This window comes from Acinonyx jubatus, chromosome B1 (genome assembly GCF_027475565.1).
Source record: "Acinonyx jubatus isolate Ajub_Pintada_27869175 chromosome B1, VMU_Ajub_asm_v1.0, whole genome shotgun sequence".
NCBI classification, from domain to species: Eukaryota; Metazoa; Chordata; class Mammalia; order Carnivora; family Felidae; genus Acinonyx; species Acinonyx jubatus.
In genome coordinates this window covers 157271059-157295719 of record NC_069382.1, presented here as the reverse complement: position 1 = coordinate 157295719, position 24661 = coordinate 157271059, and the positions used below count along the sequence as shown (strand labels likewise).

At 36.4% G+C, this 24661-nt stretch overlaps 1 protein-coding gene and 1 pseudogene across 10 annotated transcripts in view; one reads left to right on the top strand and one right to left on the bottom strand.

The window, feature by feature from the left end:
• EXOC1 (exocyst complex component 1) overlaps positions 1-12052 on the top strand; it is a 60656-nt gene extending 48604 nt beyond the window's left edge. For all 10 annotated transcript variants that reach the window (XM_015068544.3, XM_027057108.2, XM_027057132.2 and 7 more), the window contains 4 exons: positions 5104-5287; positions 7135-7334; positions 9703-9897; positions 11740-12052. In XM_015068544.3, the coding sequence (XP_014924030.2) occupies positions 5104-5287; positions 7135-7334; positions 9703-9897; positions 11740-11892 (732 nt within the window). In that variant the 3' untranslated portion in view covers positions 11893-12052. The remainder of the gene's footprint in view (positions 1-5103; positions 5288-7134; positions 7335-9702; positions 9898-11739) is intronic.
• On the bottom strand, positions 2164-3627 carry LOC128314543 (tigger transposable element-derived protein 1-like; annotated as a pseudogene).
• Positions 12053-24661: the final 12609 nt, after the last annotated feature.

Genomic DNA, 24661 nt, shown 5'->3' with positions numbered 1-24661 from the left:
ATGCCTAGTAGTGCAATTGCTGGGTCGTTAGGGGAGCTCTATTTTTAGTTTTTTGAGGAACCTCCATACTGTTTTCCAGAGTGGCTGCACCAGCTTGCATTGCCACCAACAATGCAAAAGAGATCCTCTTTCTCTGCGTCCTCGCCAACATGTGTTGTTGCCTGAGTTGTTAATGTTTGCCACTCTGACAGGTGTGAGGTGGTATCTCATTGTGGTTTTGAATTGTATTTCCCTGATGATGAGTGATGTGGAGCATTTTTTCATGTGTCAGTTGGCCATCTGGATGTCTTCCTTGGAGAAGTGTCTATTCCTGTCTTTTGCCCATTTCTTCACTGGATTATTTGTTTTTGGATGTTGAGTTTGATAAGTTCTTTATAGATTTTGGATACTAACCCTTTATCTGATATGTCATTTGCAAATATCTTCTCCCATTCTGTCGGTTGCCTTTTAGTTTTGCTGATTGTTTCCTTCGCTGTGCAGAAGCTTTTTATTTTGATGAGGTCCCAGTAGTTCATTTTTGCATTGATGGCTCTTTTCTTAAGTGAATGCAATTGTTTCTATTCTACGAGTTACAAAGTCAGAGAAGACAAATGTCATTTAGAATATTTCCTTTTTTTTTTTTAATGTTTATTTATTTTTGAGAGAGAGTGTGAGTAGGGAAGGGGCAGAGAGAGAGGGAGACACAGAATCCAGAGCAAGCTGCAGGTTCTGAGCTGTCATCACAGATCCGCTGTGGGGCTCAAACTCATGGACCGTGAGACCATGGCCTGAGCCGAAGACAGACACTCAACCGACTGAGCCACCCAAGGTGCCCCTAGAATATTTCCTTTTAATATTTAAGTATATTCATGCTATAATTACATCCTGTGCATTTTAATACCCCACTGGGCGCACCAGGGTTGCTCAGTTGGTTAAGCTCCAACTTCGGCTCAGGTCGTGATCTCACGGTTTATGATTTCGAGCCCCGCATCAGGCTCTGTGCTGACAGCTCAGAGCCTGGAACCTGCTTCTGATTCTGTGTCTCCCTCTCTCTCTGACCCTCCCTCACTCACGCGTGCTCTCTGTCTCTCTCTCTCTCTCTCTCCAGAAAATGAAAAAACACCTAAAAAAATTTAAGTGCCACACTAAACAAAAATCTTCATGCAGTTTAATAACAACCATAGGCCAGCATTCTAAATTAGTGCTCACTGTGTACCAGATGCTGATCTAAGCACCTGGCACACATTATCTCATCTAATCCTCACAACCTTCTCCCCCCTACATAAGGTAGATGCTCTGAGACGTTATGTTACTTTCTCCAGGTCAAAGTAATAGAGTTGGTATTCGTACCCAGACAGTCTGGTTCCAGTGCCTGCAGTCTTACACTACCCTCTCTACTGCATTCATTTTTACTCTTCACAGTTATCAATACTGATAAATAAATATTGGAATACAAGAATACCTCAGAAATATTTCAGCTTCAGCTGGGCCAGGCTACCACAATAGAGCTAGTATTACAGTAAAGCCAGTATTGCAACAAAGTGAATGCACATGAATTTTTTGGTTTCCCAGTACATATAAAACTTATTTTTACACTATAATTTAGTCTATTTAATGTTCAATGTCTAAAAAACAATATATATAATATAAAAATATTTTATTGCTAAGAAATGCTGACCATCATCTGAACTTTCAGTGAGTTGTCATCTTTTCTCTGATGGAAGGTCTTGACTCCAGGTTTATGGCTGCTAAGTGATCAGGGTGATGATTACTGAAGGCTGGGGTGGCTGTGGCAGTTTCTTAAAATAAGACAACAATGAAGTTTGCCCCATAAATCAACTCTTCTTTTCACAAACAATTTCTCTATAGCATGGGATGCTGTTTGATAACATTCTATCCACAGAACTTCTTTCAAAATTGGAGTCAGTCCTCTCAACCCTGCCGCTGCTTTATCAACTAAGTTTATGTAAATTCTAAACTTAGTTCTAAATCTGTTGTTGTCATTTCAACAGTCTTCACAGCATCTTTAACAGAAGTATGTTCTATCCCAAGAAACCACTTTCTTAACTCATCCATAAGAAACAACTCCTCATTTATTAAAGTTTTATCATGAGATTGTAGCAATTCAGTTACATCATTAGGCTCCACTTCTAGTTCTGTTGTTATTTCCACCATATCTGCAGTTACTTCCTCCACTGAAGTCTTGAACCCTTCACAGTCATCCATGAGGGTAGAAGCATCTTCTTTCAAACTCCTGTTCATGTTGATGCTTTTGACCTCTTCCCATGAAACACAAATGTTCTTATTGGCATCTAGAATGGTGAATCCTCTTCAGAAGGTTTTTAATTTATTTTGCCCAGATTCATCAGATACAAAATCAAAAATATTTTTCTTTTTTTTTTATTAATTTTTTTTAATGTTTATTTATTTTTGAGACAGAGAGAGACCGAGCATGAATGGGGGAGGGTCAGAGAGAGGGAGACACAGAATCTGAAACAGGCTCCAGGCTCCAAGCTGTCAGCACAGAGCCCAACGCGGGGCTCGAACTCACGGACCGCAAGATCATGACCTGAGCCGAAGTCGGCTGCTTAACCGACTGAGCCACCCAGGCGCCCCCAAAATATTTTTCTTAAATAATAAAACTTGAAAGTTGAAATGATTCCTTGATCCATGGGCTGCAGAATGGATGTTGTGTCAGCAAACACGTAAACACCATTAATCTCATTGTGCATCTCCATCAGAGCTCTTGGGTAACCAGGTGCGTTGTCATTGAGCAGTCATATTTTGAAAGGAATCTGTTTTCTGAATAGTAGGTCTCAACAGTGAGCTTGAAATAATCCATAAATCATGTTGTAAACAGATGAGCTATCATCCAGGCTTTCTTATTCTATTTATAGAGCAGAAGCAGAATAAATTTGCATAATTCTCGAGGGCCCTACGATTTGGGGAATGGTAAATGGGCATTGGCTTCAACTTAAAGTCACCAACATTAGCCCCTAACAAGTGAGCCTGTCCCAAGGCTTTGAAGCCAGGCATTGATGTCTCTGTACCTATGAAAGTCCTAAATGACATCTTCTCCCAAAATAAGACTGTTGTGTCTACACTGAAAATCTGTCGCTCAGTGTAGCCACTTTGATTAATGATCTTAGGGAGACCTTCTGGGTAACTTGCAGCTTCTACATCAGCACTTGCTGCCTCACCTTGCACTTTATGTTATGGAGACGGCTTCTTTCCTTAAAACTCATGAACCATCCTCTGCTAGCTTCAGACTTTTCTTCTGCATCTTCCTCACCTCTCTCAACCTTCATAGAATTGAGAAGAGTTAGGTCCTTGCTCTGGATTAGGCTTTGGTTTAAGAGGATGTTGTGGCTGGCTTGATCTTCTATCCTGACCACTCAGATTTTTTCCGTATCAGCAATAAGGCTAATTTGCTTTCTTACCATTTGTGTGTTCACTGGAGTAACACTTTTCATTTCCTTCAAAAACTTTTTCTTTGCATTCACAACTTGACCATTTGACGCAAAAGGCCTACCTTTCAGCGTGTCCTCTTTTGATATGCCTTCCTCACTAGGCTTAATCATTTTTAGTTGTTGATTTAAAGTGAGAAACGTGTGGATTATTCCTTTCCCTTGAACACTTAGAGGCCATTATAGGGCTATTAAATGGCCTCATGTCAATATTGTGTCTCAGAAAATAAAATTGTGTCTAGGCCTGAGGAGAGGGAGGGAGATGGAGGAATGGCTGGTTGGTAGAGTAGTCAGAATACACACATTTATTGATTAACTCTGCCAGCTTATACAGACATGGTCTGTGGCAAGCCAAACAAAAGATCATGCATCACAGAAGATCCTTACAAATATAATAATAATGATCAAAAAAGCTTGAAATATTGCCAGTTACCAAAATGTGACACAGAGACGTGAAGTTAGCAAATGCTGTTGGAAAAAAGTGAAGTGCAATAAAATGGGTATGCCATAGTAATAAAGATAATATCAAATGGGTGACAGTGCTCCACAGGACTTTCTAATACTAATATCTGTAGCCTGGAAGTAATTACTTTTCTAAGCCACATGTCATTTGATTTTCAAGTTATACCCCCAAAATCATTTATGAAATTTTAGGTAGAAGTAAAAATGATCTTATAGTATTTAGCAGTGTAATTCTTACTGTGAATATATCTAGATCCTCTGAGAAGTACACAGAACCGTAATTGAATTTGTGGATCTTTTTGACCCAAATGTCTAGGTTTTGTCTATATGAGATATCCCTTTTTTACTTTGTCAACATCGCACACAAGCACTTTGCTGAAATAATTTTAGAATAAGTAACTGATGGATACATGGAAAACTATATAGTATGTAAATCCGTAGTAGAAATGCCTGTTCTCCCTCTCTGTTCTCACACCCAGAAATTAAAGAACTGCTCTATCCAAACACAAAATTTAGGCTAATGAGAATTGGAAATGACTATGGTTCTCAAACTTGGCCACATGGCCACCAACCAGAAATAACCTAGAGGAATCCTGTGTGTGCTCTGTTATCTAGTCTGCCCCAAGATAAACAATTGCCTTATACTTACCTTTCATGAATAACAGAATTGTTATTGCTTGTTTTTCTTTGAACAAATAAATACTTGAGGTTCACAAGGTTTGATTGTATCTTGTTTTAAATAATTTGGATTTTTTTTCCTTGATGTTATTTTCTTAAAATATATGTACTTTTTTAAAATTTGAAGTTTTTATTTAAGTTCTAGTTAGGATACATTTACAGTAAAATTGGTTTCAGGAGTAGAATTCAGTGATTCATCACTTACATATAACACCCAGTGCTCATCACAACAAGTGTCCTCCTTAATACCCATCACCCATTTAGCCCATCCCCCGACCCACATACCTCCATCAACCCTCCATTTGTTCTCTATGGTTAAGAGTCTCTTATGGTTTTAATTTATGAAAATAGTTTTTCTTGGTTATCCTTATCGTATTAATCTGTAATTAGTAAACATCCAAAATGTTCTAGGTACGAAATTATGTCCTGCCATTATGATGTATACATTTGCTTATGACTATATGTTGTTTCTAAGCTGCCTGGCTCTTTTTCTCCCTTGCTTTCTGCCTAACATTAGAGTAATCAAATAAGGCAAATGGAAGAAGTAAAGATCTCAAAAAAGAGTAAAGTAGGAATTCTTCCATTTGTTGCTGAATTTGAAGAATTTGCTGGACTCGCAGAATCAATCTTTAAAAATGCTGAGCGTCGTGGAGATCTAGATAAAGCATATACCAAACTTATCAGAGGAGTATTTGTTAATGGTAAGCTTTTGTTATGTTCTAAAGAATTTTTTGGTTGGTTGTTTTCACTATTATGGTAATTCAAGTTGGAGGATACATACGTTCATTTTTCATATTCTATAGTCTTTTTTAACTTTCTGAAAGTAATTATTTCTTGAACCTGAAAAATAAAACCCATTCATATTCATCAGGAACCACTTCTATTTTAGGGTTCATAAGGGCTTATCACTGCGCAAAATTGAAATTCCTTTTTTAATCCCCAAAAATGACCTTTTAAAAAAATTTAAAAATTAAAAATGAGATTTTACATTTGCATCTTAGCAAATGTCTGTGTAACCTTAAGCAAATCAATATACTTCTTTAGGCCTCAGTTTTCATTTCTGTCCCATAAGGTAGATTAATGCTAAAATACTATATAATTCACTGTCTTCCTGTAGTATCAGATCCCACAATTAAGTTACAGAAACAGTAGGATGTGCCATTTAGTTTCAGATAAATGATCTGATTGCATGTAGTCAGGAATTTTAAAAGCTGAAACAATTGACAGGAGGAGGAATCATCTTACCAATTACATATAATATTTTCGGTGGGATCAGGTCAAGGGAAAGATGGATAAATTACATGATTGGATGTTTGTGTGGTTGAGATTTCTTTTGAAATTCACAGTAGCTTTTCTTTGTCTGATTGTAAAGTAATACATGCTCATTACACACCCCCAAAAATAAAAAAACAAATTTTAAAAATCAAGAAGAAAATAATTTGTAATCTCATCAGGCAGAGATAACATTTAATTTTTATCCTTCCAAACTGTTTAATATTTCTCCTTCATATATATGTGTATGTTGAGTGTGTGTGTGTGTGTGTGTGTGTGTGTGTTCTTTAATATAACCTGCTACTCCATAATTCTAGTGCCTTTCCTTGTCAATTTATGTTATTACTATAATCATTTTCATGACCGCATAGTATTCCATGTGTTATTATTTATCAAATCTCCTATTAATAAGCATTTAGTTTGCTTCTAATTTTTTGCATATATTTTTGTATTCTTGTCCAGTCATTTCCTTGGGGTAAATTACTGGAAATGGAATTACCAGGTCAAAAGGTTTGCATATATCTCAAGGCCTTTGCCAAATTGCCATACAGAAAGGTTAAACCAGTTTAGTGTTCTGAACAGTTGGTGAGAATTTTCATCACATCTCATTAATGCTGGATATTAGTAGATATTATCAGTCTTTTTATTCTTTGTTGACCTAATAGGCTATAAATTGATTTTGTTTATGGTTGGGGTTTTTTTTTGTTTGTTTGTTTGTTTGTTTGTTTGTTTGTTTTTTACCATGCAAGAGCTTTGAAATTTCATGTCAGATTTATTTCTCTTTCCCTTTATGACTTCTAAGTTTTTGGACCATTCTTAAAAAGGTCATGCTATCACAAAAGTTTTTTTTTCTTTTTTAATCAGCTTTATTTTCCCTGATACTTGTGATTGTATTTGTTTATTTATTTGCTTTCTACATTTTTAAGTACTTGAGCAATTTAGAATTTCTTTGGCTGAAAATTGCAAATAGGAATCCAGATTTAGTGTATTTGAAATATTTATATATATGCAAATGTGTATATATACACATTTATATACACAGACACACACACACACACACACACACACACACACATACACATATATGACTGTTTTAGAGTGATTTTTTAATTAGATTTAAGTGGATATGAAAACCCTTTAGTATATTTTATTAAGTCCAGAAATGTGCTTACTTCTTAAACTTACAAATGAAAAAAATCATGTAAATATTTTTATAGCTAAATATGGTCCTATTCATATCAAAATGTTATTATATTTTTTCTCTTTTTGATTTTAGTGGAGAAAGTAGCAAATGAAAGCCAGAAGACCCCCAGGGATGTAGTTATGATGGAAAACTTTCACCATATTTTTGCAACACTGTCTCGTTTGAAAATCTCATGTCTAGAAGCTGAAAAAAAAGAAGCCAAACAAAAATACACAGATCACCTTCAGTCTTATGTCATTTACTCTTTAGGACAACCTCTTGAAAAGCTAAATGTAAGTATATTTTCATTCAGTGAATTTTCCTGATTTTGAACCTGTAAATCATATATTTAGATATGAATAACACAAACATTCATACTAATTTGCTCATGTATTGATGCAAAAGAATAAGGAAGGAGGGACTCAGTTATCAAAGGTTCCAGTGTGCTAAGACACTATTAGGTGCTCTATACCTTATTTTAATTCTTGCGAAAAATGATCTGGGCTAAGGTAGCATCAACCCATTTTACAAATGAAGAAACTGAAAGTAAATAAACTTGCTTGAAGTCATAATAACTGGCAAGTAGCAAAGCTGGGGGAGTGAACCCTAGATTAGGCTTTTCCATTGTACCAGGTTCTCTTTTTTCCTCATAAATGGCTCATCTCTAACCCTAGTTCAAATGAAGATTTTGAAAACTTTATCAAGATTAAAAGAAAACCAAAAATTGCTTTTTTCATTGCCTTTTTCTTTCACTTCGTTTTCTGAAGTGAGTCATTCTCCAGAGCATATTTGATTATTACAATTAAGAATGGATGGTTTTAGAGAACTTTACAATAGTGGAAGCTTCAGTGGACCCTTCTAGATAACTTTGTCCACAATGTGATTACTGCTCTTTCATAAGTTTTTAACTTGAAATTAGAGCCAAAATATATATATCTTGTCAACAACAAATGCTTAAAAGACATTTAATCAAATCCACAACCAATTCCTTCTAAAACTTAAGAACAGACAGATATTATTTCTCTAGGGTAAAAGGTCTTTCTCAGACCTAAAGTCTACTTGGTACTTAACTGCAACATTAGAACCATTCCCTTTGAAATAAAATTTAAAGCAGAATCATTGCTAGATCCTTTAATATTTAACATTGTTACGGAAGCTCTAGCCAATGCAATAAGACCAGAAACATAAATAAAAGATATGGAAAGGAAAGTTAAGGTTATAATTACCTATATATAATAGGTTGAAATTACTGATCTATGATAAAGTAGCAGGATTTGAAATAAGTGTATAAAAAAATAATTTATTTCTGGTATGTTATAACAAGCAATTAAAAGGTTATGGAGAAACAGGGGCACCTGGGTGGCTCAGTCAGTTCACTGTGTGACTCTTGATTTTGGCTCAGGTCATGATATCACAGTTTATGAGATCAAGCCCTACATAGGGCTCTGCACTGCCAACACAGGGGCTACCTGAGATTTTCTCTCCCCCCCACCCCCAGTGCTTCCCTGCTTGCATGTGCACATGCACACACACAATCTCTCTCTCTCTCCTTGTCTCAACATAAACAGATGAACTTAAAAAAAAAAAAGTTTATGTAAAAACAAAATTTTTAAAAGCACCAGGAATAAATTTATCAAAAAAATTATTAGCAAAAGCATAATAATTTAATGAAAAACAAATAGTACTTGCCAAGAAAATTTTAGAGAAAAGTAACGAGGGGAGATTTGGCTTGTCAGCATTAAATCATATTGTACAGTACTCACATAAAGGCGTGTCAATCAATAAAACTGCATATTTAAAAAACAAATATATTTCAAAGACGACCTGAAATGAATATTTGTAACAATACAATAGTCAGTATATTTAATATAAAATGCCTTTTTAAAATCAATAAGGAAAGCACTAAGATCCCAATGTATAAATGGGCAAGGGTTCTGAATATACTATAAAATATGAAAACAGGTTAATTTCATTTATAGCCAAAGAGTCGTGAAATAAAACAACAAACAAACCTTTTCACTCATCAAAATGTAGTTTCTTTAAATTGTGGTAATTCTGATGATTATGTGGTAAGTAGCAGTTTCATGTCCTATTGATAGAAATATAAATTGATTGAACTTGGAAGCAAATTATGTATTTGAAGAATCTTCAGAATACTTAAAATGATGCTCCTCAACTAAGGAATCATAGACCTTGAAATTTGTACTGGAAAGTAATCAGTATTGTGGGTAAATACTTTTGTATGAAAAATATTTATGACCACTGTGTGTACAATAAATTTCTTTTAATCGGAGTAGATTTTGCCAACTCTGAAAAAGTGAAAAATGTTAAATATCCAATATAGGAGCAATGAATAAATTGTAGTTCAGCCATTAGATAGAACATTATGCAGCTGTTAAAATTTATAGTTTGGAGAAAACAAAATATTAAATGGGAAATACAACGTATAATATAAACCTAATTTATATATTTACAAGAAAAGACTAGAAGGAAATCTAAAATGTTAACAGTGGTTATCTCTGAGTAGTGTGATACATTTTTAATATATTTTCTGAGTTTAATACAGTGAATAAATACTATTTTATAATGAGGGTTTTTTTTTTTAATTTAAGTGGTAATAAAAGCAGTGCTTAGCCATTATTTCTTTTCATTTCCTTGAAGCATTTCTTTGAAGGTGTTGAAGCTCGCGTGGCACAGGGTATAAGAGAGGAGGAAGTAAGCTATCAACTTGCATTTAACAAACAAGAACTTCGTAAAGTCATTAAAGAGTATCCTGGAAAGGAAGTGAAAAAAGGTCTAGATAACCTCTACAAAAAGGTTGATAAACATTTATGCGAAGAGGAGAACTTACTTCAGGTATGCTTAGTTCCTTTAACCATCCTAGATTGCACATCTTTACATATATTGCTTTTCTCCAGGAGTCATCTAGAAGGGCTACAGATTTTCTATTTTAGTGCAGGAGGAAAGTTCCATAAATTATAGGCCAGATTAATGAGTTGTGAGGAAGAAAGGAACAACATTGATAATATAAGTTTATATGGCTATTCCTGTTTATCTTATATTTCTGCTTTATTGTTTTGAGACATTAGTTGTTTTGCTTAGGGCTGTGGGTTTTTTTGAGGTTTTTGTTTGTTTTTTAGATTTGAGGAAGGTAACTAAATGGAATAGAGCATAGTACAGCGGAGTGATGCTGAGCATGGGGGCCAGAGTTAGAAATGCAGCTCCAGATTAAGTTGTATGACTTTAGGCAAGTCACTTAACCTCTCTGAGCCTCAATTTTCTTATTTGAAAAGTGGAAATAATACCTCCCTCATATAGTGGACACTACTATTCTTGTCATTGCCATTTTACAGATGAGAAAATCAAAAGCTTAGGGAGGTGGAGTAGCATGACCAAGATCTCATAGCTAACGGATGGTAGAGCCAGATTTAAACCCCAAATTGAGCCATTTTTCTTAAACCATACTGAAAGACCCAGACGTGAGTGAGAATAATTCAGATTTCAACATCATCAAAAGCTTCATGAGGGTTATTGCATTTGTGTCAGCCTCTGAAATTCAGGTAGGTACAGATAAAGCAAAAGGAGTGACATTCCAGGTGGAAGAAATACCATGAGCTAAAAGATGTAAAGCCAAAAGTGTAATACTCTTTAGCAAATAGACTTAAGGTGACAGGAATTTAGTATTTATGATGTTTAGGGTTTATGAGGAAAAATCCTGGAAGAATACTATCTGTTGGATAGTGATGATGGTCATAGCACCCACCCTCACCAGCTAGTCATGAGATGTAAATAGGATGATACATATATAAAGCCTTTGTACTGTGCTGATACACAGTAAGCATCAATAAATGTAACCTGTTATGGATGCCTGGGTGGCTCAGTCATTGAAAAATCCAACTCTTGATATCGGCTCAGGTTGTAATTTTGTGGTTATGAGATTGAGCCCTACCTTGGGCTCTGTGCTGAGCATGGATTCTGCTTGAGATTCTCTCACTCCATCTCTCTCTGTCCCTCCCCTGCTCACACTCACTCTCTTTCAGAAAAAAAATAAACATTGAGAAAATAAATAAATAAATAAATGTAACCTGTTAGTATTAGCTAATATGTCAATGTAAAATCAGATTCTGCCTTGATAGGTGTCTACATAGTTATTCCCACTGCTAAATCATAAACCCTTGGATCGCAGATAATCCATCTTGGTGTCCTTCATAGCATCAAGCAATGTTTTGTATCATCAATTTTAGCTAAAGAACTTTTTAAACTTTCATCTGAAATGAAATTTAAGCATTAACTGTTGCATTCCATTTAATTACTAGTCTTAGTTCCATATATAATTGTGTAAATACACATCTGTATTGGATATTGTAGTAGATATAATAATGGCTAAAATGTAATGAGTGCTTGCTATGTCAAACATGTTCTAAGCACTTTACATACATGCACTCATTTAATCCTCACAAGAAACTTATGAGGAAGGTATCATTGTTACTACCCCGGCTTACAGATGAGGAGCTTGAGGCACAGGGTAGTGATTCAACATAATCAGGGTCACATATGTTGTAAGTCTAAGGAGCCAGGGTGCATGTTCTTAACCATTACACTGCTAAATTCTTAGAATATGTCTTGACATTATTTCTCCTTAACTTGATTATATATTTCCATTCATAATTTAGTAACTTATTTTCATTTTTATAATAGGTGGTGTGGCACTCTATGCAAGATGAATTTATACGCCAGTATAAGCACTTTGAAGGTTTGATAGCTCGCTGTTATCCTGGATCTGGCGTTACAATGGAATTCACCATTCAGGACATTCTAGATTATTGTTCCAGCATTGCACAGTCCCACTAAAACAAGAGATAGATGAAAGAAGTGTCTACTATTTTGTGTGTGTGTGTGTGTGTGTGTGTGTGTGTGTGTGTGTGTGTGTGTGGAAAGAAAAGATTTAGGTGGTAGGTTGCCCCTGCTGCTTTAAGTCAACAGACTGGATAGGAGGAGTGGGTATATGCAACTTCCCTTACCTGTGTAACTAATAACATGAGACTTCCCTGTTACAGGTGGTCGCTTGGCCATATGTGCTAACAGGGGCATGTGAAAGGAAAAACAGCAAATTGAGTGTCCCAGAAAGTGAAAGATAAATGGAAAAAAACACTGGGTACACCAGACACTATTCAAAATGATCAAGTAACTGTCTTGAGAACCCAGACTTGAACTTTATGTATTATTAAATGTCAGGTAAATGGGTAATACCATACTACAAATATTCAAGAACAAAAGTACCAATTTATGTAGCAGTTTTATTTACCCAGTAGGTTGTGTACTAACTTAAAGCATTTCTCTCATCATAAAATGCCTTTAGCATTCTTCTGTAACTGAACAGAAAGTTTTCTTTTATTGCCTAGTTTCTTGTATTTGAGAATAGTTATCCTGTGTGTAATGCATTGAAAGTTCTTCAGTTTTCACCAATTCACTATTGCTTTCAAATCATGTAACTACTAAAATATTGTACAGAATTTTTCCCTCTGTCTAACTAATGTGTATATGGACAGGGATCTTGTGATGATCAGTTGTAGACTTAGATTTTGAGGATTATGTGACTCTGTGTAGCAATGAATCTGAAATAAAGACATTTTCAAAAAAATTTTTTTCAGAAAAGTTAAAATTTGGTAATATCATTCTTAGATCTGTTATTTGCTATTTTTTGTATAAAAGCAAATTCTTATAAAATCAGTAAACAAAAATTACATGTTCATTTACCATAAAACACTTAAGAGTATAATAAGAAAAATGAAACCATTAGTATTTAGGACTAAATCTAACAAACCATTGTACTATTAACTGAAATGTATCTTCTCAGAATTCCTATGTGGAACCCCTAACCAGCATCCCCTCGCCCCCTCCTCCCCCACCCCTCCACAATGTGACTGCATTAGAAATAAGGCTTTAAGGAGAGAGATTAAGGTTAAATGGGGTCATAAGTATAGCGCTCTGATCCAGTAGAAATCGTACCCTTGTAAGAAGCCACCAGGGCTCTTTGCCATGTGAGGACACAGCAGGAAGGCAGCCATCTGCCGGCCGGAAAGAGAGCTCACGAGAACCCAACCATGCCAGCACCCTGATCTTGGACTTCCAGCCTCCAAAACTGAGAAAATAAAGTTCTGTTAGTTAACCCACTCAGTCTATGGTATTTTATTATAGCAGCACAAGATGTATAAGACCTTTATGAAGAAAATTATAAAACTATTGAAAGATATTAAAGAAGGCCTACGTAAGTGGAGGAATATTTCATGTGTCCGTGTAAGAACACATAACATAGTAGAAATGGCAGTTATCCTCAAATGTAAGGATTCAGTACAGATTTCCAATATTCTAGCCCTGTGCCTAACAAGCTTGAAAGTCGCCTCTCCAGTCTAACAAATGAAAAGCTGAACAAACTGAAAAATCAACTCTTCTTAGATCTGTAAGAGAAGTGAGGTCACAAGGAAAACCACTACTACAATTAGAGAGATCCAACAGTAGAACTTATTGGAGCAGAAACCCACAAGCTGAAACCCACAGGAACCAGTGCCCAGGTAGGGAAAACTGAACTGTACTTAACAATTTGCTTGAGACTGAGTGTGGGTTAAGTCTGAGAAATAAAAATTCCAGGCATCCAGTCCTTGGGAGTCCCTCAGATATTTGTGAGTTTTACATCCCATAGTTCTGCTAGGTTCTCACAGTGAATATCAGAGAAAAATCCCCCTGTGCTTCTGGCAGGGAGGACCTGGGAGAAGGAAATATCCAACTCCAGCTGGCTTAGCCTTATACATGCAGGAAGGGAAATACCCATCTTCGGTCCACTCTAGTCATCCTTTCCCACATAAAGGGGGAAGGGGGACTGAAAAGCACAGGTAAAGTTCATAGTCTGGTTGTACAGGCTCACTGAAAGACTGAGACCTATTCATAGGACTATAGAACAGTCCCCCCCCTCCCCACTGCCAACACCTCACCACCACATTACTAATGGCCTGTTTACAGCAGTTCCTTTTACCCAGTACATCACATCTGGCTATCAAGGAAAAAATTACAAGACACATTCAAGGCAAAAACAACAACAACAACAGCAGTTTGAAGACATAGAGCAAACATCAGAGCAAGACTCAGATACGACAGGGTTGTTGGAATTATCAGACCAGCAATTTGAAACAACTATAATTAAGATGCTGAGTGCTCTAATGGGTAAGATAGGGAGCATCCCAGAATAGATGGGCAACATATGCAGCGTTGGAAATTCCTAAAAAACCCAGGAAATCCTAATGATCAAAACACTGTAACAAATGAAGAATGCCCTTGATGAGCGTATTAGTGGACTGGACACAGCTAAGGAATCTCTGAGCTTGAGGATGTCTCAGTAGAAACTTCTAAAGCCAAACATAAAGAGAATAGAGACTAGAAGGGGGAAAAAAACAACAAAAACCTAGAATACCAAAGACTGGGACAATTACAAAAGGTATAATGCGCATGTAATGGGAATACCAGAAGAAGAGAGAAAGGTGTCTCAGACTTCAAGTCTGGAGTTCTCTCTTGTCCAGGAAGAGAATGGACGCAGAATTAAATGCGAGAGAGGCTAATATCCAGGAGGAGACAAGAGTAAAGGTCATTGCTCCGTTTTTATTAGGATCAGAAGGCTTACAAATGTGATGGACATGCAGAAAGAGACCGTGAAACAGTGAACATTAAATCGTATGTGAGAGAAAGGGAGTTTTGAAGATATCCAGTGTTAGGAGTTTGGGTCAAAAGAAAACAAAATCCCTGCACTGAGCAGATGACTGTTTACAGCAGGCACGAGGGGCCTCACATATTTATCTTAACTTGCCTAGGGGATAAGACATATGGAACATGCTACCTCAGGGTCAACAAAGCACCTTTCTTTTGCTAATTAGCTCCACTCTGGGCAATTTCACCCTGCTCCCAGGGGTCTATAGCCCTGTTTACCTATTTACCTATTCTAGACATCCAACCTATGGAAGTAGCTTTCTACTTTTGTACTATGCTGGGGGCACTTTGGCCCTGTTTACCTAATCTTGGATGCTTTCATCCTAAGCCTTGTTAACCCATTGGTGCAAGCTCAGGGATTTCCTAAACTTATTCCCCACAGAAAGGAAGAGAAGAAATATTTGAAACAATAATGATTGAGAAGTTCCCTGAGTTAGTGTCCAACACCAAACTTGTCCACTGATCCAGGAAGCTGTTCCAGAAAACAAGAGCAGGATGAATGCCCAAAAAGCTACACCTACACATATCATTATCAAGCCATAGAAAATCAAAGATTAAAAAAAAAAATCCTGAAAGAAGAAGAGGAAAACAAAGACCTCACTTCTTGGAGAACAAGGATAAGAATTACTTTTGACTTCTCAGAAACCAAGTAAGCAAGAAGAGAGTGGAGTGAAATATTTGAAGTATTGAGAGAAAAAACCCAGCAACCTAGAATTCTATATCCTGGGAAATTATCCTTCAAGGATAGTGAAGGAGAGAGAAAGACTTTCTCAAATGAGCAAAAATTGAGGGAATTTGTTGCTAGTACACTTGCCTTGCAACAAATATTAAAAGAACTTCTTTAGAAGGAAAATGATACAGGTCAAAAACTCAGATCTACATAAACAGAGAGCACCAGAGGAGGAATAAGTGAATGTAAAATAAAAACTTTTATTTTTCTTGTTCTTAATTGATCTAAGAGTTTGTTCCAAATAATAATAGCAACAACGTATTCAATTATGTGTGTGTGTGTGTGTGTGTGCGTGTGTGTAGATATATGTGTGTGCTTATGTATGTTTATGTATAAGTGAAATGAATGATAGCAATGATACAAAGAATGAGAGGAATTAGGATTATTTTGTTTTTTATAAAGTACTCTTCCTATCCCTGAAGTGGTATAGGGTGATTTGAAAGATTTGGATTAGTTGTAAATATATATTGCGAACTCGAGGGCAACCACCTGGAAAAGTTTAAAAAGAAGTGTAATATCCTAAGAAAGGAGAGAAAATGGAATCATCTAAAATGCTCAGTTAAAACCACAAAAGACAAACAAAAAAGACAAAACTAGGAACAATGAACAAGTGCAACAATTAGAAAACAGTAACAAATATTGTAGCTACTTATTCAACTATTTTAAAAATTATTTTAAATGTCAATGGTTTAAAGGCACTAATTGAAAGAGAGATTGCCAGAGTGGATCAAAAAATAAGACCCAACAGTGGCGCCTGGGTGGCTCAGTCAGTTGAGCGTCCAACTTCTGCTCAGGTCATGATTTCATGGTCCGTGAGTTCGAGCCCCGCGTCGGGCTCTGTGCTGCCAGCTCGGAGCCTGGAGCCTGTTTCAGATTCTGTGTCTCCCTCTCTCTCTGACCCTCCCCCGTTTATGCTCTGTCTCTCCCTGTTTCAAAAATAAATAAACGTTAAAAAAAAAAAAAACAATTAAAAAAAAAATAAGATCCAACTACAGGCCTACCTTGTTTTATTGCTTCTTGCTTTGTTGTGCATTGTTCCAACAGCATTTGCTGACTCCATGTTTCTGTGCACATCTTGGTAATCCTTGCAGTATTTCAAACATTTTCTTTTTCTTTTTTTTTATTTATTTATTTGTTTATTTTAATTTGAGAGACTGAGAGCACTAGCAGGTGAGGGACAGAGAAAGAGAGAGAGAGAGAGAGAGAGAATCCCAAACAGGCTCAGCACTGTTAACACAGAGCCCAACGCAGGGCTCAATCCCACAAACCGTGAGATTATAACCTGAGCTGAAACCAAGAGCCAGTTGCTCAACCAACTGAGCAACCCAGGCACCCCTCAAACCTTTTCATTATTGTAATATTTCTTACAGTGATCTGTAATCAGTGATTACAACTTGCTGTTGGCTTAGATAATGGTTAGCATTTTTTAGTAATAAAGTATTCTTTAAGGTATATGCATTATTTTTTTAGACATAATGTTATTGCATACTTAATAAACTACGGAGGGGTGTAAACATAACTTTTATATGCACTGGTAAACCAAAAATTTCATTTGACACATTTTATTGTGATATTTGTTTTATTGCAGTGACCTCAAAAAAACCTGCAATTATCTCCAAGGTATGCCTATCTGTGTTGGCTGTAATAAACCCACTTTAAATATAAAGACACATATAGATTAAAAGTAAGTGGATGAAAAGGATGCCTGTCTGCCTCAGTTGGTGGATCATGTGACTCTTGGTCTTGGGGTTGTGAGTTCAAGCCCCACGTTGGGTGTATAGATTACTTTAAAACAAAATCTTAAAAAATAGAAGTAAGTGGATGAAGATATATCATGCTAACATTAATCAAAGCAGGAGTAAATATATTAATTTCGGACAGCGGACTGCAGAGTAAGGAAAGTTATCAGGCATAATGAAGGGAATTATATAATGACAAGTCAATTCTCCAACAAGACATAAAAATCCTAACAACGGACCATTAACATTCATGAGGCAAAAACTGATGGAACTGCAAGGAGAAATAGATGAATCAACCATTATAGTTGGAGGCCTAAATCCACCTCTAAAAAAATAAAATATAAAAATAAACCCACCTCCTTAAAAAATGGACAGATTGGGACACATGGGTGGTTCAGTCAGTTGAGTGTCTGACTCTTGATTTCAGCTTAGGTCATGATCTCGTGGTTATAGGATCAGGTCCCACACCAGGCTCCACACAGCATAGAGCCTGCTTAAGATTCTCTTTCCTTCCCCCCCCACTTACACTCTTTCTCTCTCTCAAATTAAAACAAAAAACAAACAAGAAATGGACAGATCCAACAGGCAGAAGAAAATCAGCAAGGACATAACTGAACTCAACAATATCATCAATCAGTTGGACATAATGGACATCTTTAGACTGCTTCAGCAGTAGCAGAATACACATTCTTCTCAAGGTCTTATGAAACATTCACCAAGATAGACCACCTTCCGGACCATAAAGTGTACCTTGATAAATTTTTAAAACTAGAAATTATATAGTGCCCACTCTCAGAACACAGTGAAATTAAACTAAAAATCAGTAACAGAAAGATAGGAAAATCTTAAAATACTTGGAGATGAAAAATTCAATGCAATTCCAGTCAACCTCACAATTCTTTCAGTTTCGTTTTATTTCTATGGGAACTGACAAGCTGTTTATAAAATGAAAGAAAAATTTATATAAAATTTATGGCAAAAGAAAAGCTAATGGCCAAGATGCTCCTGAAGAGTGAAGTAGAGTTTCCATACCAATAATTATAATTAAAGCAGGATTGTTATTGCTGCAAAAATAAATCGACCAGTGGAACAAAACTTGAGAGTCCAGGAACAGACCCACATAAATATGGATCTTTACCACACATGTGCCATGGAAAATCAGCGGGGAAAGGATAAATTTGGAGTAAATGGTGCTGGGACAGGTTATCCATAAGAGAAAATGTAGGAATTAGCCCTTACCTCACACCATGTACAAAATGAATTTCACATGGATTTAATTCCTAAATGTGGTAGGCAAAAACATAGAATTTTTAGAAAACAGCATAAGAGAATATCTGTTTTACCTCAGGATGAAGGTTTTGTTAAATAAGCAAATGGCAAATCATAAAGGAAAAAAAGTAATAATTTTGACTTCATTAAATTTAGGAACTTACATTCAACTTTTGATGAAAGTGAAACAACAAACCACAAATAGAGACAATAACTACAACATGTTTAACAACAGCCAAAACTAAAAAAACAAAAAACAAAAAACCACAAATCCATTAAAAAAAAAAAAAAAAGACAAAGCAATAGACAAAACGGACAAAAGATAAACTTGTACAAGGCATTGCACAGAAGGAAAGGGAATGGCCAGTAAGCATATGAAGCATTTGCCTTTATTTGTCATGGAAATGTAAATTAAATTTAAAAGGATTGAGACCACCAGAACAACAAATGTTTCTGAAAGAATCATAAGTTGGGTACAATCACTTAAACAACTTGACACTATCTAGTAAAGTTAAAGATGAGTGTAACTTATGACTCTCAATTAAGCCACTCCTAAGCCCATGTTCCACAACAGTAGATCTTACCCGTAACTACTATGGTGTGCTTATAAAATACAGATGCCTGGGCTCTCCCCTTCAGAAATTACATTTCAACTGGGCCAAAGTGGAGCCCAGGCACCTACATCTTTTAAAAACACCCAGTGATTCTGGTACTCAGTGAGTACTGAGAATCACTGCCATAAAGAGACTCATGTACTTAGGCATTAGCAGTCTTAGCAAAGACCCTATCAATACTGTTTGTAATAACAGAAAAAAACCTGCAAAAACCCAAATGTCCATCAACAGAATTAAGGTATACTCATTCAGTAGAATACCTGAATAGTAGTGAAAATGAGTGAATTTTAGATGCTCACAACAGTGTAGACAAGTGTCAGGAAAATAATGTCAGATGAGAAAAGTCAATCACACAAGAATGCATGCAATATGATTCTATTAATATAAAATTTCAAAGCCCTCCAAATAAAACAATATGTTGTTTAGAGTTACAAATATGGTAAAGCTGGGGAAAAGCAAGGCAACAATGGCAAAATTCTGGAGAGGTGATTAAGGAGAAAGAAGGGAAGTGTTGGTATCTGGCAGGTACACATAGGATTTTAAGGGCATAAATTATAATGTTCTCCAACTGGGCAGTGGATACATGGATTTTATTTTATCATGATTCCTTATCCCTTACATACACCTTATAAATCTTATTTTATATCAGTTCAACATTTAACTGAAAAACCTTAAGTCAGATTTGTATGTATGTATGTCTTTATTGGTACACATTAAAACCTGAACATTTATAGGTAACAATCTGTGGCCAAAGGAAATCCCATGACTTGATCAAGGTCCAAGCTAAGTATTAACAGAGTTGCTACTCCACACACTAAATTCCCTCTCAAAGTGCTGACTTTGCTTTTCTCTATGGATAACAGGAATGATCCAGATAGAATATACATCACATCTAAGGACCAACACTGTCTAATATCTCCACTAGCAGGAAAAAGCAATGGATGACTCCCATCAACCATAATTTTCTGGGCCTTAAAGATCTATACTATTGTTTGCTAGAGGGGATAGGCAGAAATGAACAGTGAACTTCTAAACAAAATGCTGAAAATGATAACTTAAAGGATAACTGTAGGTTAAAAAGTACTGAGAAAGTAAAAATGGCTATACCAGCTTGAATATGTAACAGAAAGGTGTCAAAGAACTAGGATTACGAATCCTCATAGTTACCTGCTTTGGAATCTTCTGCATCTGAGATTTTCAAGCTTGAATGAACATATGAAACAAATGGGGATCTTACTGAAATACAGATTGTGATTCAACAGGTTTTGTCTGGTCCAAGATTCTGCACGTCTAGCAAGATCCCAAGTAACATCAATCAATGCTGCGGGTCTCTAGGCCACAGTTTGAAATACCAGGCTTTATAATGTAGAGTTAGATCGTGTATACTTCTGAACAAATCAGGACTAATTGTGTTTTTCTTCCTTGGGAGACAGCTGATATTAATGCTGTGGTTTTAAAAGAGTTCTCAGGTTGCTAAATTTGGTGGCACTGTGCTATAATACTCATGCATCTAAATTCCTAAGTGAGTATAATACTGAGTGCATTTAGGACTAATTCTTATTTTCAAGAGGATGGGGGAGCAGTCAAAAGGCAGTGGGGTAGATGGAAAGAGGGAGTATGAAAGTATGAAAAAGATGGGGAAAGCAGGTACTAAGAGGCAATGGAGAATATAGCAAGCAAGACAAAGCAACCATCAATCTATGAGCAAATTGCTCAAACGATCTTAAGAAAGCAGCTTCTCTGAGATCAGCATCTCAATTTAACTTGGTTATGCAAGATGGTGGGTTATTCTAGAAGTTAAATATTTGTCTAGTTAGCTAAAGGAAAGGATAGTGGAGAAGAAAGTAAGAAATTGAAGGGATATGCCCTAATCTGCATTTTATTCTTGTCTCCATTTAATTTTAAACAGCCTTTCCTGATCTTCTTTGACTTAAATTACATTGCCCTGTAATTCTTTTAGAACAGCTGATTCTTTTCTTCCTGGCACTTACTATAATTTGAAATATATTTGTCTTTTTACTTCTTGGTATTGTCTCCCCTACTTAGACCACAAGCTTTATGATTAGGATCAAGACCATTTTGTTCACAGGTATCCGTCTACCACATTTAAGTACTTAATAAATACTTTAAAAAGTAAACAGGTAAAGCTTGAATTGTTAATTGATGGAAGAAGGAAACAGTCACTCATAGTTCTTTACTATTTCCTTCGTTATGTAGAGGACAACCATATTCTCAAATGTAGGTGCCATTAGAGCAGAGGCTCTCCCTGCTTTGTTCACTGATTGAGCCCAACACCTAATATGCTGCCTTGTCTTAAGTGCTCACTAACTAGATGTTGAATACTGATACTCATTCTAGGTACTGAGTGAAGGAACTATTATAAGGAAATTGACCCACTGGATAAAGAAAAATTGTGCTCTGCTCAGTTTTTACTTTATACACACAGGGTCTTGCAAACATAGTAGTACAAATTCAGCAAATGCTTGCTGAAATGAATTGAATTCACAGAGAACCTGTTAGAAAAACTAAACTAAACCAAGTAAACTTGAAGATCTAATTGGCTTTATTAAGTGATTCATGAATCAGGCAGCATCCTATCTAGAGAGTAGGGGGAAGCTCCAAAGGGCTACAGAAAGGGAAAGGTTTCTAAAGGCAGAACAAGGTCACAAACAGAAGAAAAAGGATCATTTCAGGTGAGGTCACCTTCATTCAAGGAACAACAGAGTTTTAGTAGGTGGATCACCTCATCTCCCTTTGGGAACTGAAGAGGACCCATGGGTAAGAGTAGTGCTGAGCAAAAAATTCCTGACTGACTGGTTAAAGGTTACATTGCTGGAGGGTTGAAACTGCAGTTAGGTTAGGTATTATTAGGTCTTGGTTTGCTGACTTGGCCTAAGTGACACCATTTGGGGTCTATGGTTGAATGGTATCTTCTGTAGACTCTAGACTTCGTAAATTCCTCAGATAGCCACTGTGGGTTGTGGGGTCTTCCTACTCTTTCTTGCTAACAGAGCTCTACTTTTTATAGGTTAGGAACATGGCCAAACAAAGGCAAAAAAATCAAGATTGGGATAAACCATTTGATCTCAACGTGCTGCATATTAAAATCCCTGGGGAAATGTTTAAAACTGATATCTGCATCTCACCTCAGACAAATAAATAAGAATTTCTGAAGGTGGGGCCCAGGTTTCTTACAAATTTTCTGGGTGATTATAATGGGCAGCCAGGGTTGACCTGGTCCAAGGCAGCCATGACAATCGTATTGTCCTTTGCCTATGTTTGGTTTAGAGGTTATGCATCCGTGTGACCCAGTTTCTGTCACTGAGATATAAGAGAAAATCTGCTAAGAAGCCCTAGAAAAGATTTTTCACCTTGATGAGAAGTTTATCAGATTTATATAAGGATCTTAATAAGGTTATATACAGGATCTTTTGCCCTTACCTCTTCTTCTCTCTTCGTGTATCATGATATGAGGAGATCGTTAGAGCTGCAGTTATGAAAAGGCATGGCGGATGCACTGAGATGACAGAGCACAAAAAGCAAGAGTCTACTTAACTCTGAACCTGCCCAGCCTTCTTGTTATGTGAAATGACCCAATGTCTTTATTATTTAAGCCACAGCTATTTTATGACTTGCAGGTAATTCCCTTTTTCTTCCTACCTATAATATAACCCTTACTCATTCCTTCATTCATAAATGCATCTATTTATCAAAATAAAACACGTAACAGTTAAGAGCACAAGCTTTGCAATCAGACAGCCCTAGGTTTAAGTCCCAGCCCTAAGAAGCTGTTACTAGTTGGGTGTCTCTCTAAGCTTTGTTCCCTCTTCTGTTAAAACAATGATGCCCACTTTATAATTTTATGGTGAGAATTAAATGAAATAATATGCAGAAAGTACTTAGCACAGTACCCAGCACTGTACTCAATCAATGATAGCCATTGCTATTACATGCCTGCTCTGTACCAGAAGTTTCCTCTTGTTCCATTACATTAAAAAAAAAAAAGCATACCTATTCTGAATGATATTCAGTAATGCATTTGATTATTAAATACTACCTCAGAACTTCCCCAGGCACAGTAACCTTGTTATTCACAATTTATATTTTAGAATTTCCATTGCCTTTCCAAGTATGAAATCTATAACTGAATAGTGATTTGTTTTCTAGACACACTGTATGCAGAGAAAAATGTATTCAATCATCAGTAGTCTGGCTCCATTCATTTGCAATTAAAATTAGAAGGGGAGGGGCATCTGGGTGGCCCAGTCCAACTTCAGACTTCGGCTCAGGTCAGGATCTCACAGTTGGTGATTTCAGGCTACACATGGGGCTCTCTGCTGTCAGCAGGGCCCACTTCAGATCCTCTGTCTCCCTCTTTCTCAGTTCCTCCCCACCATTCGTGCTTTCTCTCTCTCTCTTTAAAAAATAAATAAATATTTAAAAAAACATTTTTTTAAATAAGAAGGGTAGGTGTGGTAGCAGACACTCTATTGTAAATTAGAGGACCAGTGTTTCATTTCATGAAAGGTTTTGTAAACTTGATTTTACTACTCAAGTGAAGTATCAAGTTACTGTTTTTGCACAAATGAACTAGTACATTAGTTTTAAAGTCATGTGCCCCTTTTCCAAAGAAGACATCCAGATGGCTAACAGACACATGAAAAGATGCTCAACATCACTCATCGTCAGGGAAATACAAATCAAGACCACACTGAGATACCACCTCACACCTGTCAGAATGGCTAATACTAACAACTCAGGGAATAACAAATGTTGGCAAGGATGTGGAGAAAGGGGAACCCTTTTGCACTGTTGGTGGGAATGTAAACTCGCACAGCTACTCTGGAGAACAGTATGGAGTTTCCTCAAAAAATTAAAAATAGAGCTACCCTATGACCCAGCAAATGCTCTACTAGGTATTTATCCAGAGGATATAAAAATGCTTATTCAAAGGGGCACATGCTCCCAAATGTTTATAGTAGCACTATCAACAATGATCAAATTATGGAAGCAGCCCAAATGTCTAGCAACTGATGAATAGATAAAGAAGATGTGGTACATATATGTGTATGTGTATGTGTACATACACATACACAATGGAATATTACTCGGCAATCAGAAAGAAATCTTGCCATTTGCAACAACGTGGATGAAACTAGAGTGTATTATGCTAAGCAAAATAAGTCAGTCTGAGAAAGACAAATATCATATGACTACATTCATATGTGGAATTTAAGAAACAAAACATGAACATAGGGTAAGGGAAGGAAAAATAAGATAAAAACAGAGAGGGAGGGAAACCACAGAGATTCTTAAATACAGAGAAGAAACTGAGGGTTGCTGGAGGGGTGTTGGGTGGGGGGATGGGCTAAATGGGTGATGGACATTAAGGAGGGCACTTGTTGGGAAGAGTACTGGATGCTATATGTAAGTGATGAATCACTAAATTCTACTCCTGAAACCATTATTACACTATGTGTTAACTAACTTGGATTTTAATATTTAAAAATTAC